General features: G+C 43.2%; 1 protein-coding gene across 4 annotated transcripts in view; it reads right to left on the bottom strand.

Moving 5' to 3' along the window:
- JADE2 (jade family PHD finger 2) overlaps positions 1-25,709 on the bottom strand; it is a 167,868-nt gene that overhangs the window by 57,424 nt on the left and 84,735 nt on the right. For all 4 annotated transcript variants that reach the window (XM_066618226.1, XM_066618225.1, XM_066618227.1 and 1 more), the window contains one exon: positions 8,474-8,643. In XM_066618226.1, coding sequence (XP_066474323.1) covers positions 8,474-8,643 — 170 coding nt within the window. The remainder of the gene's footprint in view (positions 1-8,473; positions 8,644-25,709) is intronic.

Below are 25,709 nucleotides of genomic sequence, written 5' to 3'. Positions count from 1 at the left end.
GTAAAGTGTTTTGGCCTAGTAAGAAAAAAGCTAAAATTCTGAATAAATAAATAAATAAGTAAGTAAGTAAGTAAATAAATAAATAAATAAATAAATAAATAAATAAATAAGGCTAGTGATGGCAGGATTATGTTTTGTTTTTTTTAAACTTGCAATTTTCCTTACTATTGTTAAACTCTGGGAAATCAGTAACCTTTGCTGATGTACTGCAAATCACCCAGGAAGCAAACAATAGGATTTAGCTGCCCACCCTTTGTACAGCAAACAGGTCAGGTGGGGAAACAAACAGACTCTACATGGATACACAGAAAATGGCTTATTCTGTGAACTCAGTAAAACTTGCCTTCTATCAGGATCAGAATATGACGAAGCAAACCACATAATCTAGAATACTTCCATTAAGGTCCAAGTGGATTATTCAGAAATTAATGGCACCTTTCCATGTTTTCTTTTTCTGAATATTTACCTTCAAAGATTATATTTATAACAGGTAAACTTTCCAGATAAAAGTCTAGGATACTTTTACTTTTTCTATATTTAAAACAGAAATATAGAAAAAAGAACAATACTTTCCCTTTCTTTTCAGAGTTGTGCTATGAGATGCTCAGGTAATACAGGATGATTGCCACAAAAAACCAGCTCCATAAAAGAAAGAAAATACAACCTGCCTACATCCAAACTGTTGTGAGGCACCTAGATATTTCATTATGAATGTATCCCGCTAATGCACTTAAAAGATTTACTGGAACCAATTATCACTCTTTATGCCACCCACCAACATCAATTATTGCTTAAATTTAAGATGATGGCAAAATGTTTTCAGAAGCCACTTTATAATCAACTCTCTCTCTCTTTCTGTCTCTTTGCAATAATGCCTTGCTCTCACAGAGCTGTCCTGTGGCAGTTCTGATTAAGAGGTTACTCAGGTCTAAGTATCATCTGGAATCTGAACAGCTCATTTTAACCTTCTGCAATGCTTTTTATGGTCTCTGAACACATTAAAAAAAACACAACCCAAAACAAACGAAGAGGGGCAAAAACCCATCTTGATAGTCCTGAAACAATCAAGGTTGCCAAACCATTTATCTGGGTGAGTCTACTTTAGGTTGAAAAACAGTGTGCCTGAACAGGATTTGGTGAGGCAAGCTTAATAGCAGAATTTCTCAATATGTGCTCCTTGGAGCTCTGGGACTCCCTGGAACCACTGCAAGGAGTGAAAAGGTGACCAAAAATTTTACGAACCGCTGCTTTGTAGTATGTTTAAATAATAAATTCAGAGCGTCATTTTATTTGTGTTTTCTCTTGAAAACAACTTGACTAGCCTATCCCCCGCCAGTCTGTAGTATGCAGCCACACCAACAGACTATGGTCTGGTGGGTGGACTTGCTGGTGGGCAGGGTGATCAGACGGCTGGTGACAGGTAAGTAAAGTATCTTTTCCTCACTTCCTGGTAGATCATCTGATCACCAATGGGTTTCCTTGGAATCATGCCAGCTATTTTGCTCATGCATGTCCAAGGAGAGGAAGGGGGTGGGTCTAGACTGGGAAAGGGGCATAGGTGTGCTTGACTACTGTCATAAATACCCTTTAGGGTTGGGCCATAGATTTTGCAGTCTCTAAATCATATATAGACACCTTTACTTGACAATTAAAGCTGACGGGGTACAACTCTTAAAGGCTTCCTCCTCCCATATATCACTCTCACGTGTGCCAAGATTACCAGGGAAGACCCAGCTTCAGTGCCCCACTTTGGAGGCAAGGCACAGGACGACAAGGGATTGCTGCTTATGGCAAAACAAAATATCAGAAATCAGGAGCCTGTTATTCTTTCTAACATTTCATGTATTGTAAAACATCCAAGCAACAATTACAAGCAGAAGTAATGGGCAAAAAAAAGCTCTATGAAGAATGCAATCCAAAGACGTCTTTGGGATGGTGTAAGTCCCCTGCACTGACTGGACCAGGAGGGTCACAAATATGCCATAAGGCATGTTTGCGCCTCCTCTGAAGTTGGCTGGGCCAGCACAGGGACACACACCGGCCCAGAGGCTGAATCCGGCCTCTGCGTCAACTTCATGGAGGAGCCTTGCGTCGGCCAAGCTTGACCAACACAAGGCTCTGGGGAGGGCAGGAAGGAGGTGGAGAAGAGGCAGGAGGGAAGCATTCCAGGGTGGGGGGAGGGTGGTCCCTGGGGCAATTATGCCTGATCCTAACCCCCATTCCCAAGCAGCACGGAGCGGCTACAACTAAAGTTGATAGTGTCTGTGTAAGCTGAAACCTAATTAGACTGGCATTGGGTGTAGCATAACAAGCACTAACTTAGACCCTGTTAAATTAAATCCTATAAAATATACTTTAGTATTCCCAAAATAAACATGAGGATGAATTGGAAAGCAATATCAAAACAATTAGTCATACCATGCGTTTAAAACTGCCATTACTTAAAAAAAATAGATATAAACTAGTCTCGAAACTTCACACATATGCTGGGAATGAAGTGTAGGTTATTTCATGTTACAAATAACTTTTCTGGCCTAAGGAAGTGCTCTTAAAATGATTCCCACAGATTAATATCTATGTATAATGTTACATCAGCATCAGTAATCCTCACGGATTATTCAAGAAAGACTGGCTCTTTACCAGCTCCTCCTCATAGTAATTCCATGAAATTTTCATGAATGTTCAGCTCCAACTAAACATTCTCCTCCAGTGTGCTTCTGAAAGATCCTTTCCAAAAGTGCTCCCAAGGAAGCAAGTAACACAGTGGATGAAATCCTGGGTCACTGTTGTTATGAAGCTCTTACTAGCACTGATTGTTTGAGAGCTTTCAAGTTCTTCATACCATGCACTTAATAATATATTCAATAACTACATACATTAAAACAAATCCATATTATTTGAAATACTATGAGTGTTCTATGAAAAGTAATAAAATATTTAATGAAAGACCAATAAAAACTGCTCTGGTATGTCTAAATGAAGTTGCTTCAAATTGACAGGTTAAAAACTAAGTGGGATCTAGCTCCAAATCTGTTTCCAATGCTCCTGCAGCTGCTAGTTTGCCACTAATTCCTGTGATTTACTGTATCATCCACTGAAAACTCTTTAAGAGGCAAAGCGTTTACTGTTTTCTCTGTGTGCAACAAAAAACTGTTACAGTGGTTACTTGTACAAAAAGCTTCTACTCCAACTGAGAACAGAGCCCAGCTTTCCTTTGGAAGGAAAGGTTACACAAAACAAATTCCAAAGTGAGACTTATGGAGAATCAGAGCCCAATCCTGAGCTCGGCGCTCCAGCTTTGTCGTAAGGCACGTCTGCGAGGCTTACCGCCGGGCCAGCACCCATGCTAGCCCTGCGCTGGACTAGCGCCTGGCGGGCACCCGTCCTCTGCTGCTCGGTGGTCTCACAGACCACCAAGCTGACGCACAGTAAGCGGGGGAGGGGAGGGGGTGGGGAGGAAGCATTCTGGGGAGGGGGAGGCAGGGGGAGAGAGGGCAGGAAGGAGGTGTGACGGGAAGGTGGGAGGTGGAGAAAGGGCGGGCGGGAGGCATGCCAGGGGAGAGGGAGGGAATCATGCCCCATGGAGCTCCGCTCCACTGAATCCAAGGCGTTTGTGTGGGGCTCAGCACCCTACACGAACGCCTTTACCTTACCGCCAAACTTTTGGTCAGCAGTAAAGTGAATAGCCCCATTACGGGGCTGCTTCCCTTACCTGGGAGAAGGGAACAAAAGTCCCCTTCTCCCGAGGTGCTGCCCGCAGCAGGCTGAGGCGCCCAGGATGCGATGGGAGCCATTCTTGGCGCTGCTGCAGCTGCGCACCCCAGGCAGCTCAGGATTGGGCTGCCCATCTTCTGGACTGAGTATAGGATATTCACTGCAAGCTGTGGCCTAAGTAGAATTGAACATCTCTAGAAAGCCACAGCATGCAGGGCTGGCTCATCTATAAGGTGGACTGAGGTGGTCATCTCAAGTAATGGATTGGCAGCGGGTGCCCACAACCCACCTCCACCTGTTTGACTATCCTCCTCCTCCTCAGGCTCCCTGGATCAAAATAGGGAGGAAGAACTAAGGAAAAGAGTAAGGAGCTAAAGCAGAAGTTCCTGAACTAGGTATTGCAGCATGTTTCTGAGGGCCTTGAGGGACCACTGCTGGCCGAATTGCTCAGCAGTGCAAGTGTGACATGTCACACTGGGGAGCTGTGTGGCAGTCCGGGGCGGCAGATTGGGTTCTCTGTGGAGCTGCAGAAGAGCCTACCTCTTCTCTAGACTAGCCATCTCTAGACTGGTTTCCACTATTTTTCAGGCCTTCTATTCCAAAAGCAAGTGTTGCTGATGTCATCATGTGTGGTTGTGTCATTGGTACTTCCGGATCTGGAGCTCAACGAGGGCATCGCAGGCCAGGTGAGTTTGGGAACCAGTGAACTAGAGCCCCAGCTTTGCTTTCACAGCTGCAACTGGCTTTGAAGGCAGGAGGAGGGACCACTTTACACCAGGAACCTGAAAGATTTAGCATTTTGCCCCCCCCCCCTCCAAGAACACCAGTGGGCTGTATTTCAAGGTTAATTTATACTCACTAAGAACAACTTTTAAATTTCATGGTTATGCTCCACGTGATGATACGGGAAACATCTCCTAGAGTTGAATCTGAAATGATATCTATCTTTCTGCACCCTCTTCCACCAGTGGAAGCCTAACACAGAGACTTTATTGCCTGTGCTTCTGATTAGCTATCTTTGGCATTACAAACAGACTGATCTGGAAATCAATTGCTCATGAGCAGAGCTTTGCTCCCACACACCTAAGCTCAATTTAATAACTGCTTTCTTTTCACCCTGAGGGATAAATGATTAATCCTTACTGGTGCATTAGATCAGTGTTTTTCAATCTGTGGGGTGGTTTCTCCTTAAAGGGCGTAAGAGACCTTTGGGGAAGTAGAAAAGATGGACAACTCGGCCACCAATGGTTGAGAACTTGGAATGTAGAATCAAAGGCTTCCATGTGCACACATGGAAAGACACCTCCAAGATGTTGCTGGATCTCAGTTGCTTTCCTTGAACGTGTCCCTGTTGGCCTGCCCCATTTCCTGTGTTGCACTGGAGTCTGGGGAAAGAAGAAAGGCAGCCATGGAGGCAGAAACAAGGCCAGGCCATTTCAGCTTCTCTCCCACTGAAGAGGCAGGCATGTTCCCACAATAACTACTTAGCTGAAGAAAACTGCAACATTCATGTGCAACTTTGGACTAACTTAAATAATGCTGGAATGTACTTGTACAAAGGCCATGTAGTTAAATGCCATGTTGTTTCAGAGTTGTTGTTTTTGTTGTTTTTTTACCAGAAAGCGATATATAATAACAACATTTATGACAGTGAATAGGTAAGCTGATATGGTCCTTGTTCCTTGAAGGTCAATAGCCTGAAATTCACATATGTACATACCCACCTTGACGTCTAAATCTGCATCCTATTAACTACAGCTCCATGATGAATTGAGAATCATTTTGTGAACTGATCATAGTAAAAAAGTTAAATGGCAAGTTCCAAAGTTGGCAGTCTTTAATATATAATATTGTGCTGCCCTTACAGATCAATGTTTCTTTTAGGCAAAAAGTTTTTAAGCAAGCAGAACCTACCTAGCCTATTTGCTGATTTCCTGTATTAGAAACCATCAAGACACTTGCTATAAATCTTGTACTGAGTCCGTGGCCCAGTTATTTCATTGCCATCAAACAAACCACACAGGGCTTTCTGGTTTTCCCTTCATCAGCATTGCTGTGGTTTATTTGTATGTATTTGGCTCTTAATGTTCCTTCAGTCAATTGTCTGTTTTTAAGAGTCTCCTTTATAGAATTCTGGAGCAAGAGTCTATTTGTACTTTCATACTCTGGGCTCCCTGACTTAAATCCATACTTTCTGTAGTCTGCTCTCCTCCCCCCCAAAAGCCTCCAAGAACAGTGCATTAAGGAGGATAAAGGTAAGTGCAGCCACACCCCTTAATGTTTGATTAATTAATCTAAATGCAAAGGAATAAGTCAACTGGGATGAGTCATTTTGTGAAGATCCCTTCTGAAGCTATTCCACCTTCCCAGGTTATTCCTGGCATCACCCTCTGTTTCCAGTGCCATCCAGAAAAGGCTATAAGAATGGGTTAAACCTGGAAGGGCCTTATCCAGTCAATAAAAAAGTCACACACATCCCAAAAGCTTCTAGGGTTTGGGCAACAGTTGTTGGAAAATACTGCACCTGTACAAAGCCAGTGCTAGTATTCAGGCCTCTGTCTGGAACAAAAAGATGGAAACCATAACAGGATTTGATCCTATCCCTGCCTGTAGCTTTTGCAGCGTAAGCAGAGGCTTCCTCTGCCATGGTGTAACCTTGAAACAGAGCTGCCAGGACTTCAACTGTGCCTTTGGGAAATGCTGGCAACTCAAGCAGGCCCAACAGAATCAGTAAGGCCTATCCTGCTCTTCCCTAACAGCAAAACTTCTGGCTGGCCTAAGACTTTGCTGACATTAGAAGCAGAGCCTCTTCAAATACATTAGGATAGGAATAATGGACCATACCCTTTCTCTGCCTCTTAAAAAAAAACTGCTGTGGTGTTCTTGTGAGGTGTAAAGGGCCTTCCTCCTTTGCTGAAGCAGAATGTCAATGTGTGTTGCAGTATACAATATAATAGTATTCAGAAGGAAAGGTGGGATACAAATCACCTAAACAAATAAATATGGAGCCAGATGAACCAATGATCTCACCCAGTATGTATGTATGTATGTATGTATGTATGTATGTATGTATGTATGTATGTATTTTTAAAATTTTTACCCCGCCTTTCTCCCACACATTGGGGGCACCCAAGGCAGCAATATAAGACAACATCCCACACTCTTCCAATGTATTATATGGCTTGAGTCAAAGGAATGCTTAGAAATGTTGGTCTTACATTTTGGAGATTCAGGGCTCAATCCTATTTTGGGTGGGAGAGGGAGAGGGAGAGGGAGAGGGAGAGGGAGAGGGAGAGGGAGAGGAGAGAGAGAGAGAGAGAGAGAGAGAGAGAGAGAGAGAGAGAGAGAAAGAAAGAAAGAAAGAAAGAAAGAAAGAAAGAAAGAAAGAAAGATTGTAAGGATTTTTCTTTTGAAGCCTTTAGTTATGATCATAGGATAATAAGTTTGGATCAAATGGAGATCACAATGTTTGGCACAAAACAATACAAACATAAAGGAAGATTTGTGACCCTGCTCTTGCTTAAAAGGAAAGGGTTCTTGTGCAGCCTATGATGTCCTACGTATGGGTGTAGTTCAGTGTTTGATCCAAATGCAAACCAATTATCTTTATTAATTGCACACAGCAATAGCAAGAGAAGCAACCATAAAACCTTCAGACACAGTTAAAATGTTAACACATTATCAGTTGGTGGCTCTTTACATAGCATCTTTCTACAGAGCAGGGTAGCTGATCACAAGCATCAGATAGTGAAAGGGTCTTTTGTGAGTGATGAATTAATTGATGAGTATGTCACTCATTACATGACGAGAATTTTCTATTTCTGAGAAAGATGCCTATTTCTAAAACACTCAGAAAAAGTATGACTTCCTGCTACAGAGAGGTATATATCATCAGAACAGTTTAAGGGCCAAATCGTATCCAGTCTTCCAGTGCGGGTGCAGCTGTGCCAGTGGGGCGTGCATTGCATCCTGTGGTGGAGAGGCAGTCACAGAGGCCTCCTCAAGGTATAGGAACATTTGTTCTCTTACCTCAGGGCTGCATTGCGGCTGCACCGGTGCTGGTAAGCTGGATAGGATTGGGCCCTTAGTCCTTCAATTTCCAGAGGACTATAAACTGGACTTGAAAACACAGTAGAAATTGTCCTGCTGTCCACAATTATCTGCTGTCAGAAAACAGACAAAATTTTGGGTTGTTGTATTCTTGGCTGAGGAAATTGGGAAGACAGAGATTTAGGAGCCAAAAACAGAACAATCTATTTCATACGGAATCAACACGTTTTCCACAAGTTTTCCACAATGAAAGATTTTGTTCCATAACAAAAGGTTAATGAAAAGTGTTATATACAGTATAGACCAAATGTAGAACCTATAGTGCTCTCTCAGTAAATAGGGCAATGAAGAAGTAAGATCTTATTTACCTACTCTTATTCAGTTTAACTCATCTCATTTTGTGCTTATATAACATCTCCAAGAAACTTTCTGAATATGCAGGAAAAATAATGGAATAGAAACACAATAATCCCAATATTACGTGTATCAGAGTTAGAAGATCTCACAAAAACCTCCTAGGCTGACCCTTTGCCCACCCGTTCTTCAGCTTAACTTCAACAAATGTGTTTCTTCTGTGTAGTTTTAAGCCGCTCTATAGTTTTAATTTTTAAGCTGCTACCAAACGTTGAGGCCAGTTTGGATGGGTGAGGTCTGAGCATCTGCGGTGTATACAACCCAAGTGAGAAATAAAAGGATCACAAACACTAACCCATTTCCTTGAGCTCCATATTGAAGAGTCCCAGCCAGCAAGCATCGATTTCATCCAGGTCATAGCGGCTTACTCTTTGGGAGTATGTCCTGGTGACGTCTAAACTGTCAGAGCTGGATAGATGACTTGGTGAGGTTTGTGGTGAAGAGTGCTCCAGCACAGGAATGATCCTAGGAAGGAAAACAGTGATAAGGAAATATCAAAGAAAGATGTAGTGAGGGACGAGTCTGGTCTCAGAAGTACGGCCACTGGCATAGTGAATTAAGCGCATGTATACATGCTTCCGTTAAATGAAAAAAGTACAAAGCAAAGAGCGACCTGGAATAAATTGTCTTGATATTCATGTAACCATTCAGGAGCTGAAGAACGAAGGTGTCTATATGGTACTAGAGGGAAAAGGGAGACAAAGCTCAAAGCGAAAGAAGTTTTAGCTCTGGCCTTCATGAAGGGCACAAAAAGATGATTTCAACTGATGTGGAACTCTAAAAGTAGTGGTTCCCAAACTTACCTGAGTCACAATGCTCTGTGCCCCCCGCCCCGGCAGCCTTCTCTTCCCAGCTCATCTGGGTGCTGCCGTCTGGGATCTCACAATATTATAAGATCTGAGATGGCGGTGCCCAAATTATCACGAGATTCCATGAGAGCCAATATGGTGACACCCAAATCTCACGAGATTTTTGTAGATCTATGATGATGGCACCCAGGAGAACAGGTAGGAGGCGCCACCGGGGACATCCTGCGGCGCCCCTGTTAGTGTACCATGACGCTGTAAGGCATCATGATGCATGCTTTGGGAACCCCTGTCTAAAACGATACACAGACCCTTCTTTCTATTGAGAGAAGCTGTGACAGTTTATTTATTTAAGAGATTTATATTCCGCCTTTCCAGAAGCACTGGAAAGTGTTTGGTTATTGCCTTCTTGTTTTTATTCTTAACTACTTTTTAAAAAAATTGTATTTTTTATATGTCCATTAGCTTTCTTGCTACTCTTTTGGGTGAAAGTTTGGATAAAAATAAAAAAATAAACAGAAGGAATAAGAAAAGTCATCTTCTAAGAAACACCCTCTTCTTCTCGTTTACAGGACCAAACTGCTGGAATTAGTAAAAAATCTTTCAGAGTGCTTTTGGGCACCTGCTCGCTGCTGAGACCCAACTCCAGTCACTTCAAAAGCAGTGCTGGTCACTGTTTCCTCCAAAATCAGATATCTGAGGTACTGTCAAAAACAATGGCACAAAATTACTGCACCTTTTTGGAAACTATGGGCAGTGATGGTTCTGATAATCAGGAGATGCTTTTAAAAAGTCTTAACTTGAGGAGAATGATGTGTATGAAATTCTACAGACTGGTTGAATAAACAGCAGAAAACTAGCTTTGTCAACAGAAGTATTATTATTATTATTATTATTATTATTATTATTATTAAAAGCAGAGGTTCACAAACTAAGAAGAAGAAGAAGTTGTTAATATACCGCTTTTTGACAAAAAAAAAAACAACACAGTTCAACAAGTGGTTTACAGAGAAAATCATATTACTAAATGGTTCCTTGTCTCAAAAGGGCTCACAATCTAAAAAGATGCAGAACACCAGCAAACAGCCACTAGAAAAGTCACTATGCTGAAGAGGGACAGTTTACTCTGCTAAAAATAAGAGGGGCACCACTTGAAAAACTTCCTCTTTGCCTAGTTAGCAGAGTAAGCAGAAAGGACTTTCTGAGCGACAAGAAAGGTTACACTTCCAGCATAGAGGCAGAGCTTTGAGTATTCACCGCCTGACCTTGCTACAGAATCTCACTATTTAAGCAACTCATGCAGCAAGCAGTCTGGGGGCAGATCACCCCATTACAACAAACACTTGAACTATGCAGGCACCATGGGAAGTACAGCCTCTTTCTCTCACTCAAAGTAAGATTCTCAGAGTCATGTCGTTAGTAGTCTATAAGGTAAGAAAAAAACAGGCAGCACTGAGAAAGGACTTCCCCCACCCCTACTTCAGGCTCTAGCCTTTAACCTGAAAGGTTTCACTTGCTGTACTCACAAGTAACTGCAACATACTCTATGTGTGTGCATGCGCATGTTCAAGCATGTACATGCATACATATTGTGTGATTATCTGCTCTAGTGCCTCACAGGTGGCCCCATAGAAAGGGTTTGTTTGTGTAATCCACCTAAAATCTTACTTTTTAAAGTTCTCCTCTGGAGTATCAGGGTTGCCACAAATATGAATAGGGTGTGGTTACCAAGAACTTGAGCCTAATGGCATTTTTCTCTGGGGAAGCTTTCGTGATGAAATTAACTCATGCTAATGATCTAAATCAGGGGTCTCCAAACTTTTTGGCCAGAGGGCTACATCAAATATCTGGCGTGGTGTGGAGGGCCAGAAAAGCAATTTGAATATAAAATTTAAATAAATAAATTAGAGATAGAACTTAGATGAGTGAATAAATGAATCAATGGGCTCATTCATTCAACCTCTCTGGCCCTCAGTACACCCTCCAGACACAATCAGAGCACAGTTCTGGTCATGTTCAGTTGAGTGGGCCAGAGGCTTTCAGGGGACAAGAGGTTGGCCGCGGGCCAGAAAGAGGCTTGCTGCGGGCCGCATCTGGCCCCCGGGCCTGGGTTTGGGGAAAAAACTTCTTCCAAGGCAGATCAGGACTACTGACCCTGAAGTTTTTGTTTTACTTGTACCACCATAACAATGGACGTTGCATCAAATTAAAGGATCATCAAAGGTTCAACATTCAGCCTCCCAACAGTGACCAGCAGGTGGCTCTGGGAGGCACCCAAGTTGGGCAAAAGGCATCAGCTCTCCCCTGCTGTCTGTTCTCTGCACCTGGTAGTCAGAGATACACATTCTGTGAACATGGAGCTCTCATTCACAGCTATTATGGCTTATTTTTTGACACAAGTATCCCCCATGCATTTGTAGTTTTTTGTTTTTTTTAAAAAACCACCATTAGCAGCCCTCACATCTTTCTTCTCCAATTGGTCATCACACTTTCTAATTTTATACATCTAACGGGCTGAATTCTATCCAAATTTCCTAAACTGATACAACTGCAATGCAACCCTGAGGAAAGGGAATATATGTTCCCTTACCTCAGACCATCACAGAGTGTGACTGTCTGTGTGCCCCCCCCCCCACTGCAGGATGCAACGCATGCCCTGTTGGCATGGCTGCATCAGGTCTCGAAAGCTGGATAGGACTGAGCCCTCTTTCATGTGTGGCCCCTGCCCTTAGTTATCTTCTTTCTAAATGAAAATCCCTCCACTTCTACAAGATGCCAATGGATTAATTACTGCAAGAAATATCCATTATCCATCTATTTGCTTTGCAGTAAACTTTTGGCAGTGTACCTGGTCCTACTTGTGGTAAGAGGAGAATTGTGGGTGATAGAGAAAAACAATTCAACTTCCTGTGTCATGAATTAACCTTTTGGCCCTTCCTTATTCTATGATTCTACTCTGTGAATCCATGCCTCTGTTTGTGGCATTAGAAGGGTTCAGGTGGCCAGCATCTAGAAGTAGGGGCAGATCCAAGGGGTGGGGCCATGGGTGTGTGCCCCCCAAACTGTCACACCAGTGAGGCAGGGTGCCCACCAGGATAGGGAGTTGGGTACCAGGGGAACACTCAATGGGTGGAGCAAGAGGGCAAAGTCAGAATGGGAGCCCAGGTCTACCCAGAAGGTCTACCTGCCCAGCAAACCTTGGCCACAGAGGCCAAAGTTTAATCAGAAGTCCTGATCTACACGCCTGGATGACCTAGGCTCTGGAATTAAGGTAGTGCTCATAGTCTCCCACAAACACTGGATTCGTTCCTGCCTTGACGCTGAATTAACACTATTTGCTTCTTTCCTGCAGTAAATTTAGGGGGCGAGCCAGGTCTTTGCTGCTTCCCTCTTCCGTCATCAACTCCCCTCTCATGCAGCAGAAGCACTGTTTGCTTGAAAGAAATGGGCATGCATTGCCATAACCAGGACATCAACTGAATTGTGCCCTTCACTTCTATTTCTCATTCTGCAGAATCATTGGGCACAACCAGTGTGAGAAGCTTGTGCCCCTGGATCACACTATTCTTTGAAGCAAACATTTTCTTCTCAAACCACAAGGAATTAAACCATTTCCTCTTCCCCACTAGATAGGATTCTTTTTATTTCCTTTTTGCCTTGCCAGCATTACTATAAGCCCATTGGTAGCAATCTCCCACATGTTTTGATTCTCAAGTCAAACAAATAAACAAATAAACAAACAAACAAACAAACCTAGGGCAAAATCTGCTTACATCAATTTTCTCATAAGGTTTTTGTATGACACTAGAGGTTTTCTTTCTCCCCCGAAGCTTGCTGAGGATATCACTCAGAACAATCACATGTACAAACTACCACATCAGGAGAAGAAAAAAAGCTGTTCTGGATATTTAGATATGATATGAATGATGACTGAATACAAGCTAACCCAGTCTTAACTGAGACAGAGAAAGCCAAGCTATGGTAGCCATTAGAGTCATTTACTTTGAGGGCTTCCAGAAGCAGACAGTAAGCCAATGGAATGCTGCTGCTGTTTCTAGTTTATAATACAGTAGATAAAAGCTGATAAACATGCTTGCTAAAGATAGATTCATGTATTTTCTATGCTCATTCCCCAACCTGAAAGGTGAGGAAGCTGTGGGACTTTGTGTTTCTTTCCAGAGATATATGCTTCGATGTTATTCAGCATCAGAATAGACCAGTCAAACACACAGAGAGAGAGAGAGAGAGAGAGAGAGAGAGAGAGAACTGCACAGCCTCTTACCTTACAGAATTATGGCATCCGAAACTGACATTTTGGCACAAACAGCATTCACAGGAAGCAACATCAACATTCATCTATTACCAAACTCCAATATTACCTATTGGTTTGGCTGCAACAGTCACCCAAAACAAAACAGTAGTTTCGGCATCCTTGAGAGATGCCCCAGGAATGAGAAATATAGTCACTGTAAATTTTTTAAAAAAAAGTTTAAACACACTCCAAACTACCCAACAATATACAGTGGCTCCCAGGATCTATAAATGTTGAAGGTACGGGGGGAAGGGGGGCAGAGCACAGTGGAGGAGAGAGAGAGGGAATTCACCTGCTTGAGAGCTCAATCCTGAGCTCTGTGTGCCAGCTTACTGCCGGTGCGCACTGTCGCAAATGTGCCGTAAGGAACGTTTGCCAGCCCTAATGCCAGGAGAGCACCTCTGCTAGCCCAGCACTGGCCAGTGCTGGGCGGGCACCTGGAATGCCAAGCAGCGGAGAGGAAAGTAGGGGCGGGGAGAGGATGGAGAGGAGGCGTGAGGCGGGGAGAGGGCAGGGAGGAAGCGTGACAAGGAGGCGGGAGGTAGGGAGAGGGCAAGGGAGGCATGCCAGGGGGAAGGAGTGGGGCGGGAGGGAGGTGGGACTAGTGGAGCAATGCCCCACTGGATCCTGAGCCTTCGTGTGAGGCTCGGTGCCTGACACGAAGGCTCTTACCTTCCACCTTCGACCAAAAGGTTGGCGGTGAATTGAGTAGCCCCATTGTGGGGCTACTCCCTTTACCTGGGGGAAGGGGGCGAAAGCCCCCTTCTCCCAAGGTGCCGCCCACAGCTGCCTTGGGTGTGTAGGATGCAGCAGCAGCTGTTTTTGGTGCCGCCACAGTCATGTGTCCCCAGACAGCTCAGGATTGGGCTCTGAGACCCTTACAGTTTACAGTATTCCAGAAGTGGAGATTAAGGCTGGACAGCTGCATTCCATGAAGTGGAAAGCCTCCCTCCCCACACAATATGCTATGCAGTATTTATATTCTACATATATTGGAAGTACAGATTATGTGGAATGCTTTGCAAGGGAAGGTGTCGCACGTCACTCAGGAAGATTGGCCTTGAACAGTGAGAAATAAGGATAAGGAAAAGAAAAGAGGCCTTGTCTGCTAATACAGTGACTAGGTGGGAACTGAACAGGCATTTGCTGTCAATTCTCCTGCCGTCCTCCAGCAGCTCTGCGCCATTATGCATGACACTTGCCATGCACACAACAACAGTGTCACACATAATGATATACCATTACTGGAAGAGCTTGGGCTGAGAAGCAGGTTATGATGCCAGCTCTGACAGCTCTCGGCACACGCAGGAGTTGAAGCATGCCATGGTATTTGCAAAGATCACATTTCCTCCTTGAAATATCACGTTGTGACACAAATGCCAATATAACCTAATGCTGACAAAAACAAAGAAAGAGCAACATATTGTCCTTGAGGAAAAATTCAGATCTGGGATGTTTGTGATCACTCAGTTCACTTCACTCCTACTTACCCAAGAGCACAAATTATACATAAAAGGGAGAGATCTGTCTCCATGAGAACTTAAGGGAAGCCCTGACTGCTAGATGAGACTAAGGATACATCTAGGATCCTGTTTTTGTTATTACTCACATTAATAACCCGACTATTCTCCACAGATGTCAGGAAGGCAGACATGGACCATTTTATTCTCACAACAACCCTAAGAGGCAGGATTAGGCTGGGAGACAATGACTAGCCCAAGACCAACTCTTGAGCTTTATGACTGAATTGAATGTGTATCTCCTCATTCCTAGTCCAGCACTCTAGCCTCCAACAGTGGCCAACCACTTCACTTAACCCCTGCTTCCGGGGCATGAATAAAAGAAGCCCCAGGGGGTGGCTGGGGTATTACTTGGGGTAAGGAGAAAAATATCCCTTTACCACAAGGAGACTTCCAGCCTGCTCTCAAGCTGAGCTAGATACAGTGCAGGCCATGCAGCTTCACTGCACCAGCACAGCTCAGGATTGGGATGCAAGAAGCATAACTTGAGGAGAAAACTTCTCAGCATGTGTTAGAAAGAAAGGCATGGTGATTTTTATTAATTCTACACTGAATTTTGTAATTCAAAATAAAACAATGAGAAAAGAAGATGGATTTTTTTTACAAAATGGTAAAAAACTGGAAATCTGGATGGCTGAAAAATTTATGCTCGTAATTTATGCCAAATGGATTTTGAAAAATTGATGGAAAAATTGCATATTTTGTTGTTGGAACTATTGGCAGGATCTATAATGACCTGATTAATCTCCTTGGGGATAAAACAAGGAGTTGTAGCATTTAAGAAGTTGAAGGAGATCATTTTAAGTAAGTTCAAACAATAGAAGAGAAATTACTGATTCATTAATGGAAAACAATAATACCATTTTTCAATACACTGAAATCTAAATAAAACCTAATATAAACAAAATTAACTAATAGATTATTCATACCTTTCAAGACATTGCCTAACAACAGCACACTGATATAATCTGATTAGAGGAAATTTTTGAAGTATCAGTTTGCAGAGTTACAGAAAAGAATGAAAAGTCATTTCAATAGGATTAAAACAGGAAGTAAATGTGAAAGAAATAACATTTTGGATGATTTCATTAGCACCTGCTAAAAATGTTTATGCTAGACACTGGAGCAAAGACAACACCAGATTTGAAGGAGTGATTATTTAAAGTCTGGCAGGCCACTGAAATGGAAAAACTAACATATTCAGCAGACGAGCAAAAAAGGCAAAGAATGTGATTTGTCAACTTTTATCATCAAATTGGTGAAAGATTGTAGTCTGCCGAAATAGGGAATTTGGAAAGATTCCTTGACATACAATATTTTCATTGTATTTTGTGACTATTTTCTAGTTTGTCTTTCAGATGGGCAAAGGCATGTTAATTTTTTCAGTCCAATCCTAAGCAGGCCTTGCGTTCGTTCCAGCGGCATATATGGCGATCACAAAAAGCAGCAAGCCATTTGATGCCACCAGGCCACCACTGCAAGCAGCAAGTGGCCAGGTCCACACACTAACAGACCAGGGAGGCTGCCAGTGCCAATCAGTTGGTGAAAGAGGTTGGAGGAAGGCGGGGAGGGGGCAGGATATGATGTGGAAGGGAAGAGACCAGATCAGGTCCAGGAAGGGGGTGGTACCCGCAGCAGTGCACGTCAATATCCTAACTCCCATCTCAGTCTCAGTCGCCCAATCCAGGTCCACACATGTGCCATCTACAGAGTTGGCACAGGTCTGAGTAGACCTGGCAGGGCAGCACAAAATTACACCGGGGCAAAAGAACAAGATGCTGAAATCACCCCCCATGGGATTCAGCAGAAGCCAAGTTGGTGTTGCTCCATCATTACATGGGGAGTTAAGTGGATTGGGTTGTTAAGTGTTGAAATTTGTATAGCATACTATGTTTACAATGTTGTAATGAAATGTTGTGTAATATTCTTAAAAGATTGGTGGGGAAGGACAGAAAGCATGCCAGTTTTTTCTCAATGAGCTTTACATATTTTGCATATTTAATTATTTTAGCTTTAAAAATGCTTTCAAATGTTTTCCTGGACTGCTGCTGTTACCTCCAACTCTACCCCCCCCCCAAAAAAAAACATGCTATTTTGGTTTGGTTTAGCTTCTGGTAAGGAGGTCAATCTTACTGACTTTTTTTCTTAGCAGAGCAACAGTTTTACATGTGAGAATTTGCAGTCCAGATGGGGTGTTTTGTTAATGTTTCTATTATTCCCTCCTATAAGTGATTTCTTCTAAACCCTACTTGACCCGGCTCTTTAGATTCCTGATTCTGTGACTCCCCGTCACAAAAACGTAGTCTAGGTGTGAGTCCCAAGATGCCCACTGTACAGGCCAATTCATTTAGTTTCTCAGCAATCTTCAGATCCTCCTTTAGTAACCCTTTCACATCTCTGAGGAATTTAAATACATGTTCATGGTTTCTTTTCATGTAGTTTGGCAATATACTTCTCACATTCCTCTGTTGCTGCCACTCAACTATTTGTCAACTTGCAATTTTTCCGCAAGAGTTTGTGCTCCTTTTTATTTTCCTTATTTGGGCAAGACTTCTAATTTTTAATGAAAGCCTCTTTCCTCTTGTTTCTTTGGCTCTGCTTATTGGCCACATTGGTATCCCCTTTGACTTCTTGGTATCTTTCCTAGACTGTGGTATACATTCTATCTATGCCTCTATTATAGTGATTTTAAATAATATCTAAGCATCCTGAACATTTCTGACTCTCCCTTTCAATTTCATCTGAGTTTATTGTGTTTTTACTGTTTTGTTTCTATTATATTTTTTAAGCTCTGTTTTATTGTTTTATTTGTAAGCCATCTTGAGTGTCCTTTGCTGGGTAGAAAGGAGAGGTATAAATCCTTTAAATAGATAAATCTCCTTTTAAGTCCAGACATGGACAAACTCAACCTGCAGGCCAACTTCAACTTGTGAGAGGTCACCAACTTCCACTGAAACCACCTCTAAGCCTGCCCTGCCCCACTGCCCAGAGGGCACCTGCATGCAATTGTTGGCAGTATGTGAAGTCAGCTCAGCTGTCCGGGCACAAAGACTGTGCTCATGAGCTGCACTTTGTGGCTGTTGTTTTTTGTTGACTCCCTCTTCCAACATGGGCTTCCCTCCTGTTATTGGTTGTGTGGGGTGCTATTTCTGCTCCACTTGCCTCTCGAACCTCAGCTCTTTCCTCTGCAGCAACATAATCATCCTGATTGTCTTGCTGCCCCCTGCCCTTCCCTGCCCAGCAAATACTTACAGGGTTCCCAAAGTCTAAGTAGGAACTTTGGGAACCACTGGCCTTAAAAATCAGAAGGCCTAATAAAACTCTGATCTGTCAAAGGGTTAAAAAGCCACTATTGTTGATTTTCAGCTCTCAACACTTATTCTCTTGACATCTTGGTATCAGTACAACCTGAGACTGTGTTAAATCATGAAGCAGATGCTTTAAATGGAAAGCTTAGGGTTCTTTTGCAGATTGATCAAGCTGCAATAAATGTGATTCTTTTTCACTGACACTAAGAACGTCTGAACTGATCCAGTTGCACAGCATGATCAGGCACTAAGCCTTTATTAATCCTACTTATATAACTTGCTTACAGAACAGCCAGTGTGCAACAGGTGATAGCTTGAAATGTGCCCAACTGATGATGCTGAAAAAGCACTGGGCTCTGAACCACTGTGGAAAGACAGCTCTATTTTTAGCCCAGCATACCAGAGCAAATATGATTCTGTGTACATAGTCAGAACTGCATTCACATGAACAAAGACGAACAGCAACAGGTACTTCTGTGTGATTAATTAGGAAAAACCATCTAATTTCTGTTTCTTCTGTACCACCCAAGAGTCATTCTCTAATTTTTCCTGCAAAAGGGGATTGTCCTTGGTGAAGTGAGGCAAAGGTAACCCAGAGGTCTGATTTCTGGAGACAAAGTAATCACAGCAGATGGAAATGTCCTCAGATTTCTGGGGTAAAGGTTAACCCCAGATTTCTGTTGGGGTAAAGGGCACCCCAGCAACAGTTCTCATGAGGAGCAGAGCAGTGTTAGGTACTTCTTAAGGGCAATACAATACAGTTCCAAAGTACTCCCTTTAATTCTTCTCAGATTCCCTACCAGAGTAGCTCTAACTTTGTGGAAATTATATGTAGACAAGGTTCGTCTTCAGAGTTAGCCAAGCAGGGCACTAGCTGAGACCCCACATCAAACACAGGGCCCATGTCTGTCTGAGCCAATCCCTAAACCCAAAGACAGTGGTATCACCTAATGCATCATCAGGGTGGGGGGTGCCATGAGGGCCACAGTGCCGGGGTTTGACCCCTAGCAATCAGGCAACAGCACTGGGTAGAATATTAGAAACATGATGCCCAGGCCCACCTGCATATTCAAACCAACATATGTGTGCCCAATCAGTGCAACTGCTACAATCTTCCATTATGTGTAGCCTCTACACAGAGCCACAAAGAAACAGGGCTTCAGGAAGAAAAAAGCAAGAGTTAAAATGTCTTGACAGGGCATTTAATTAAAGGTAATTGCTGGTGGGAAGGTTGCCAAAGGGCCAGCGGCTGATGTCGGTTATCAATAGACACTGGAATTTGGAAATTTTGTTACTGATACAAGCGCTGGCTTTGAGTGCCCAGGAAAACCTCTGGCTATGATAATCTGCGCATATATTTTACTATATAATCATGTTCAAGGTTCATGTTCAAAGTGCTGGTGGCTTGCAGTGAGCTGGGTATACATAACCCCCAAATAATTATTCGGGAGAACAGAAACCCTTGAGTGTTTCTGTCCAAAACTATCACTTATGGAAGACAATTTCATACAAAGCAGTACTGCAGCTAGAGGTGAGACACCTTCTGCTCCAGTGGAATAAATTTCATCCAGGACAGCAATCACCTGTCTAATGCTGGTAATGGCTGCAAATACTTAAAAACCTGAGGACACAAAATAATTACATTTATCAAGCCACTCGGCGGTAACATTAAAAATACAGCCATGGAAGAACAGGTGACAGAATGCCATTGTTCTAGCAGACCAATCCTGAGGGGCAACCTTCCTTGCAAACAAGGATTTAGCAGCTAACGTGGCATCCTTGGCATGGCAGAGTCACATAGCTGTTCCTTTTTTTTCTGTTTATTTATTTATTTAACTATAATAAACATAAAATAGAAAAACAAATACATACATAAACAAAATTCTAATAAAGCAGCACGAGCGAAGCCAAAACATTTCCATACTTATAATCCAAATACATACAGTCCAAACATTAACAAATATTAATCTATACCACTAATACTTCAAAACCAATCTTCAAATCCAAAATACCTCAAATCCCCATCCTCTCTCTAATTCAAAAAATCAATAACTGGACTCCAATTCTTCAAAAAGTTTTCTGTTGAATTCTCCCTAAGCAAAATTGTTAATTTATCCATCTCCGCATAATCCATAAGTCTTATCCACCATTCCTCCACCGAAGGTATATTCATAGTCTTCCAATTTTGAGCATAAAGTATTCTGGCAGCACTTATCATATACAAAAATAAAACTTCATTTTTTCTTTCCACATACTCATCTGTCATACCTAATAAAAATACTTCTGGCTTCAATTGTCTGCGATGTTGCCCTCTGCAGGTTGTTGCCGCTGCACCCCCCTCCCCACTCACCTGAGGCTCATGGAGCCTCGTGCAACCCAAGGCTCTGTCAGGGAAGCTTCTCTGAGGTTCCCCAATGCTATAAACTGTGCTTCCAGAAACTGGAAGCACAGTTTCTGATCCTGTCGATAGCCTCAGAGAGACTTCCGCGGGGTCCTACAGCCTCACGCTCAGGGCTTTTGCCCCACAGAATACAATGGTAAGTCCGCAACCGCTCATTACCACTGAAAAGATACAAACCAGACTAAGAGGCTCTGCCTGTGTGAGAGATACTGCTCTAACCGTCTTTAAGGATCTAGAGAAGGGGTTACAAGCAGCTAAACCACAGCACTGGAGCAAGAGAAATGGCTCTGTCAGTCAGTGATGGGATGCCTTTAACCAAACTTATGAGTGGTGTTTTCACAAAAACGGAACTGTCAGGCTGTTAGCCACTCTTGCTGGTAAATGACTAAATTACAGTCTCTGATATTTCTATATTCAAATTAAATTGACTCTTCTTAAAAGGAAAATGAACTAGGATTACTGGAGTGCTTTGAAATGCCAATTGAAAAAACATATATTTCTATTTTCACTTAAGGTTATGACCATCTCATTAACTGAATCTTCTCCAAATCCTCCAATCCGTGACAGCTCCTCACTCTGTCACAGCCCAATCCTGAGCTGCCTGGCGCACAGGGCTCCTGTGGCTCCAAAATGGCTACCACGGAATCCTGAGCATGGCAGGCAGCTGCTGGCAGCACCTTAAGAGGACTTTCGTTCCATTCCCCTGGGTAAGGGAAGTAGCCCTGCAATGGAGCTACTCAATTCTGCGGCAGCTCTTTAGCCAGCACAGAATGAGGAGTCCCATGTCGGGCAGGTTCCACTGGTCCCGCCCCCTCCCACACCTTCTCCCCATCCTCTACCTGACCCAGAACGCCTCCCCTCACACTACCACTCACCTCTCCACTACACAGCAGTCCATGGGAGCACCAGATAACAGAACATGGTCCAAGCAATGGGCTAGCTCTGCCGCTGGGCCCATAGTACTGCTTGCAAATGTGCCTTATGTTTATGAGAGTGTGTGCTGGTGGTAAGCCCGCAATCACCCAATTCACACCAGCGACCCACCCAGCCCTCTGACCTGACTGATTAAATGAAGGCCCTGCATCAGCTCATCCAGGAAGTGTGCTCTGAAGGAAGGAGAAAAGGAAGTGTTTGGCTCATGTGGCAATTGCCACATGAAGGCCACCTTCAAACAGCCTCTGCACTGTTAATGCTCCATACAGCAGCTGTACCAAGCCACATGGATCTTCCTGACTGCACTGGGAATTTCCACACCACAACAACAAAAGTCTGCCAGTGGTGTGGAAACACCATGAATCTGATCCAAGTGGCAAGATCCTTCACACACTACAGCTACTATGCAGAGAAGTCACCATGTATACCCTATTTCAGGCAGTCTCCACGTGGCAACAACAACATGTCAAGGAGCCCAAAGTTCAATGCCTCTGAGGGTTTTCTATACTGACACATGCTTGGCAGCCACAGAAGAACTCAGTTTAGTTGGTGATCCTCAATAAATTTGTGTGAAACAATGTCAATTGACGTTGTATGGATTGATATGTTAAAACTAATCTAAAAAGGATACTGAGGAAAGCTAAGACACCGAAATAACTAGAGTCAATTTTCAAACGTGCAAGAAATTCAGCACATGCAAATCTCTCTTAATTACAAGTTAAAGCAAAAGCACTTTGCAAATTAAAATGCTATAAACCTCGAAAATCATTCACATCATGCTGTCTCAGTCATTTGATTATGAAGTGTGTGAAAAAGATAATTGTACCACATGCAACAACTTCTTGAAATATAGCTGTCCCAATCTGAGCCCCACAGTTCCCTAGTACTGGGTGCGAGGTTTTTGTGCGTATGAAGTATATGTACAGAGCAGCTTCCAGTGAAGAAGCTTGAGGAATGGACTGGTGTTCTGGAGCCCACAGGAAATGGATGGATTAGAAAAGACACTTCAAAAACATTTGTCAAAGGTTTATTTTCCATATGTTATGCCACAAGGGTAAAGTCAGGGTGTTACGGATGGCTGTTAATAGGGCAATTAACGCATCAGCCTCTCGTATCTATGTAATAATACATTGCACCTGATTTCCAAATTTTCACAAATTGAGCCTCTTGACATCCTCTTAAAATAAATATAAACGTGTCCATGTGATAGTTGAGAACATAAATAATTGAAGCACTAATAACAAAAATAGGTAGAACGAAAAACAGGGCCCTTGTCTTCAAACTCCCAGAATCCTCCTGCATAGTTTACACTGCAAATACAGCAGAAGGTCTCCAGTGTTGACACAAAGCTGATGGGAGGCTATGAAAAAAGGAAAGTATTTTTCATTTTCAACCAAGTCTCCTGAAGTACACAGAATTTCACAGGGTTCATGCAACAGATGCAAAGCTGTTCCCATTAGCCCTGGAAGAAAGGGAAAAAGGCTGGTTCCAAGACCATACACAGAGAGTAATGGATTCAGCTGAGTGCTGAACTCAACTCTCTACAGCCTTACTGTGGGGTTAACCTCTCCAATGTGACTAAGGCAGGGAAAATGTAAGGGGACAGATCCTAGGTGCTCCTATACTGATACGCTGCTCTGATTTCAATAGTTTTAAACTGGGTTTGGAACAAAAGAAATTTGGTACAAGAGACAGCTTCATCTTTTGAGAGACAGCCCAGTCTCTGTGTGCTGATTGTCAAACTTCTCCTGTGCCTCAAATTTTTCAAAAAGAATTCAAGTTATTTGACATAGACATCTTTATGGTTTGGGAAAGTTCTACTCTGCTCTCAGTCAAACTGCCATTATACTGAAGCTTTTGCTAGTCATTCTGCTTGCAGTTACAAAATGGGGCCAGCTCCCTTCTCTACCAAGAGAAACTAGGATGGAACCGAACAGCCTCTTAGCGCAGGTTAAATGTTAAAGACAGAACTGATATTAGGTGCCATGATCAGTCTCCGCTTCAAATAGGAAAATGGAGCACTTTATACTCTGTGCCACTAGGCTAGATGGCACAACTAATTCATCATCAGCCCCTGAGGACAGAATAGTGAATTTTAGTTATTTCCACCAGTCAAAGCCTACATCATCTGGAATGGCAGCCCTGGCAGTTTTCCCAACAGGGGCCAACGCCCCATTCACTGCCACCCCAATCCAGAAACAATTGTGGTGACATCATAGTCACTGCTGCTTTCTTAATTCCCCCTTTGAAAAAAGGGGCAGGGAGAAGGAAGCCTGGGCTCTGGTGAAGGTTTCTGTGGCACTGCTAGCAGCACAGAAGGCTCCACTGGAACTTTTTCATGCTGCTGAAAGGAGCCCAGGATGTGAGAACTACCTGCCTCCTGGAAGTGGCACTCGCCTCCTGGGTGCCTTCCAGCAGCGCGAAAAGGCTCCAATGGAGCCTTCTGTGCCGCTAGCAGCAGGAGCACAGCCACTATAGGCACTGTTCCCCGTTATCTGAGGGTTGCCCACCTCTTCTCCCCTTTAAAGAAAGCGCAGACTGGCGCAGAAGCGCAACGACAGTGGCTCAGAAAATCCGGTGGGGGGGAATGGGTTGCAGTGCCGCCCCCTCAAACGCCTGGGGCATTTGCACCCCTTGCGCCCCCCAGTTACACCACTGATAATCTGGATCTGCTGATATTCTGTGCCACTGTTCTTGTCAATCACACAACAGTGCACAGCATATCACTGCCCCTTCCTAAGAGCCCTTCCCAATCTTATCTCAGCAGTGTGGGAACCACTGCTGCAGGTGCCAGTCATATGAAACTCTGACTCTCCTTCTGAATTTTAAATTGGAGGACAGATGAATTCTTGCCCATACTGCCCCCCCCCCACATGAAAGAGCTTTGTGTATCAACAGTATATCACACGTGGTGATTGTAGCTCTTGCCAGTGTAGTTAGCAGGTTGATGCTTTGTTTTCATGTTTCTCGGTAGGCTTTCAGTGCCAGTTTTACACCACAGATGTAGTAAGGTTTTACACTGAAGGAGTGCAACTGTTTTCCGCACTACTAAGCACCCAATACTAAACACTTATCTGCCAGTACAGTGGCTCTTAGGAGTGGGCTGTGAGTTTATTTATACTGGCTGCAGTGTTAGATTCCCTTCAAATGCAAAAGGAAAAAAAAAACAGAAAAAGCCGGAGTTTTGGATACCCTTCTTTCTACAAGCACATTTACACCCAGGCAGTGCAAGCGTGAAGTGCAAAGTGAAGAGGGCAGCCTTTTAAATCCACTTGACACATACTGCTTAATAAAGAAGTAAATCATTTCACACAACTGGAGAAATGGAGAGTCACACTTTCTGGCTTTACCATTCTCCATGCCACTTCACCTTCAGGGCTGCATTCTTAAGAGGAAACTCTGCCTCATGTTTTTCAGCACCTCCACCCTTCCTGTTTGTGAATATTCTCTACTGGCTGATCATCTTGCTGCTGTTCCAGAGCAGGTGGTAAGACTGAATGCTGAAATGTCTGGAGTCCAGCTAATAAACCTAGCCATTCATTCAGGTCAGTCCAAGCTAAATATAGAACAACCTTTCTTTGGTTAGCTGCAACAGGCAACGATAGTTGCATGTTCATATAGACTTCTAGGTTTCTAGTACATGTCAAATGTGTTTAAACTGTGTCATGCCTCTCTCTCTAATTCTCCCTGAGGGGAAAGAGGGGAGGAAAAAAAAAAGAGATAGAAGCTCAACAACTCATCACACTGAAAAGGCTGTCATAGACTGGGCGGAAATCTGATGGTGTAAGAAAGAAATCAAGGAATACACAGCTGCAGCATCAACCATTATGGCCCATTTGTGTTGCTCACGCTTCATCGTGCAAAGTTGCTGGGGCTGGATCTACCCAGAGCTCGACATTCAAATGTATGAGAAGATTTGGCGTTATCACTTTCAAGTCTAAGTTTTTACGGAAGTCAGCAGAGAATAGGTTGACAGCATGGGACTAAGTTTCCTAGCCCTCATCAGATGCAGTGGATGGACAGAGTTCCTTTATAAAGATTATGTGCTGTGCTGTATACAGTAATTCCATCGGAAAAATAGGGCATTGGTTACTAGTTACCCTGCAAAATTACTTCAACCAGAGGGTAAAAAAACTGTTGATTACATCAGGATGAAAGTTTTGGCCTTTTAACCAGGGTAATTAACTGACACGTGGCATGACTCTAGATTAAAACCAGATGGTGACAGCAACCTGGGTTTCTTCATGGCCT

Source organism: Tiliqua scincoides, chromosome 2 (genome assembly GCF_035046505.1).
Source record: "Tiliqua scincoides isolate rTilSci1 chromosome 2, rTilSci1.hap2, whole genome shotgun sequence".
Lineage (NCBI taxonomy): Eukaryota > Metazoa > Chordata > Lepidosauria > Squamata > Scincidae > Tiliqua > Tiliqua scincoides.
The sequence above is the reverse complement of the archived record's forward strand: the minus strand, read 5'-3'. Positions and strand labels throughout refer to the sequence as shown.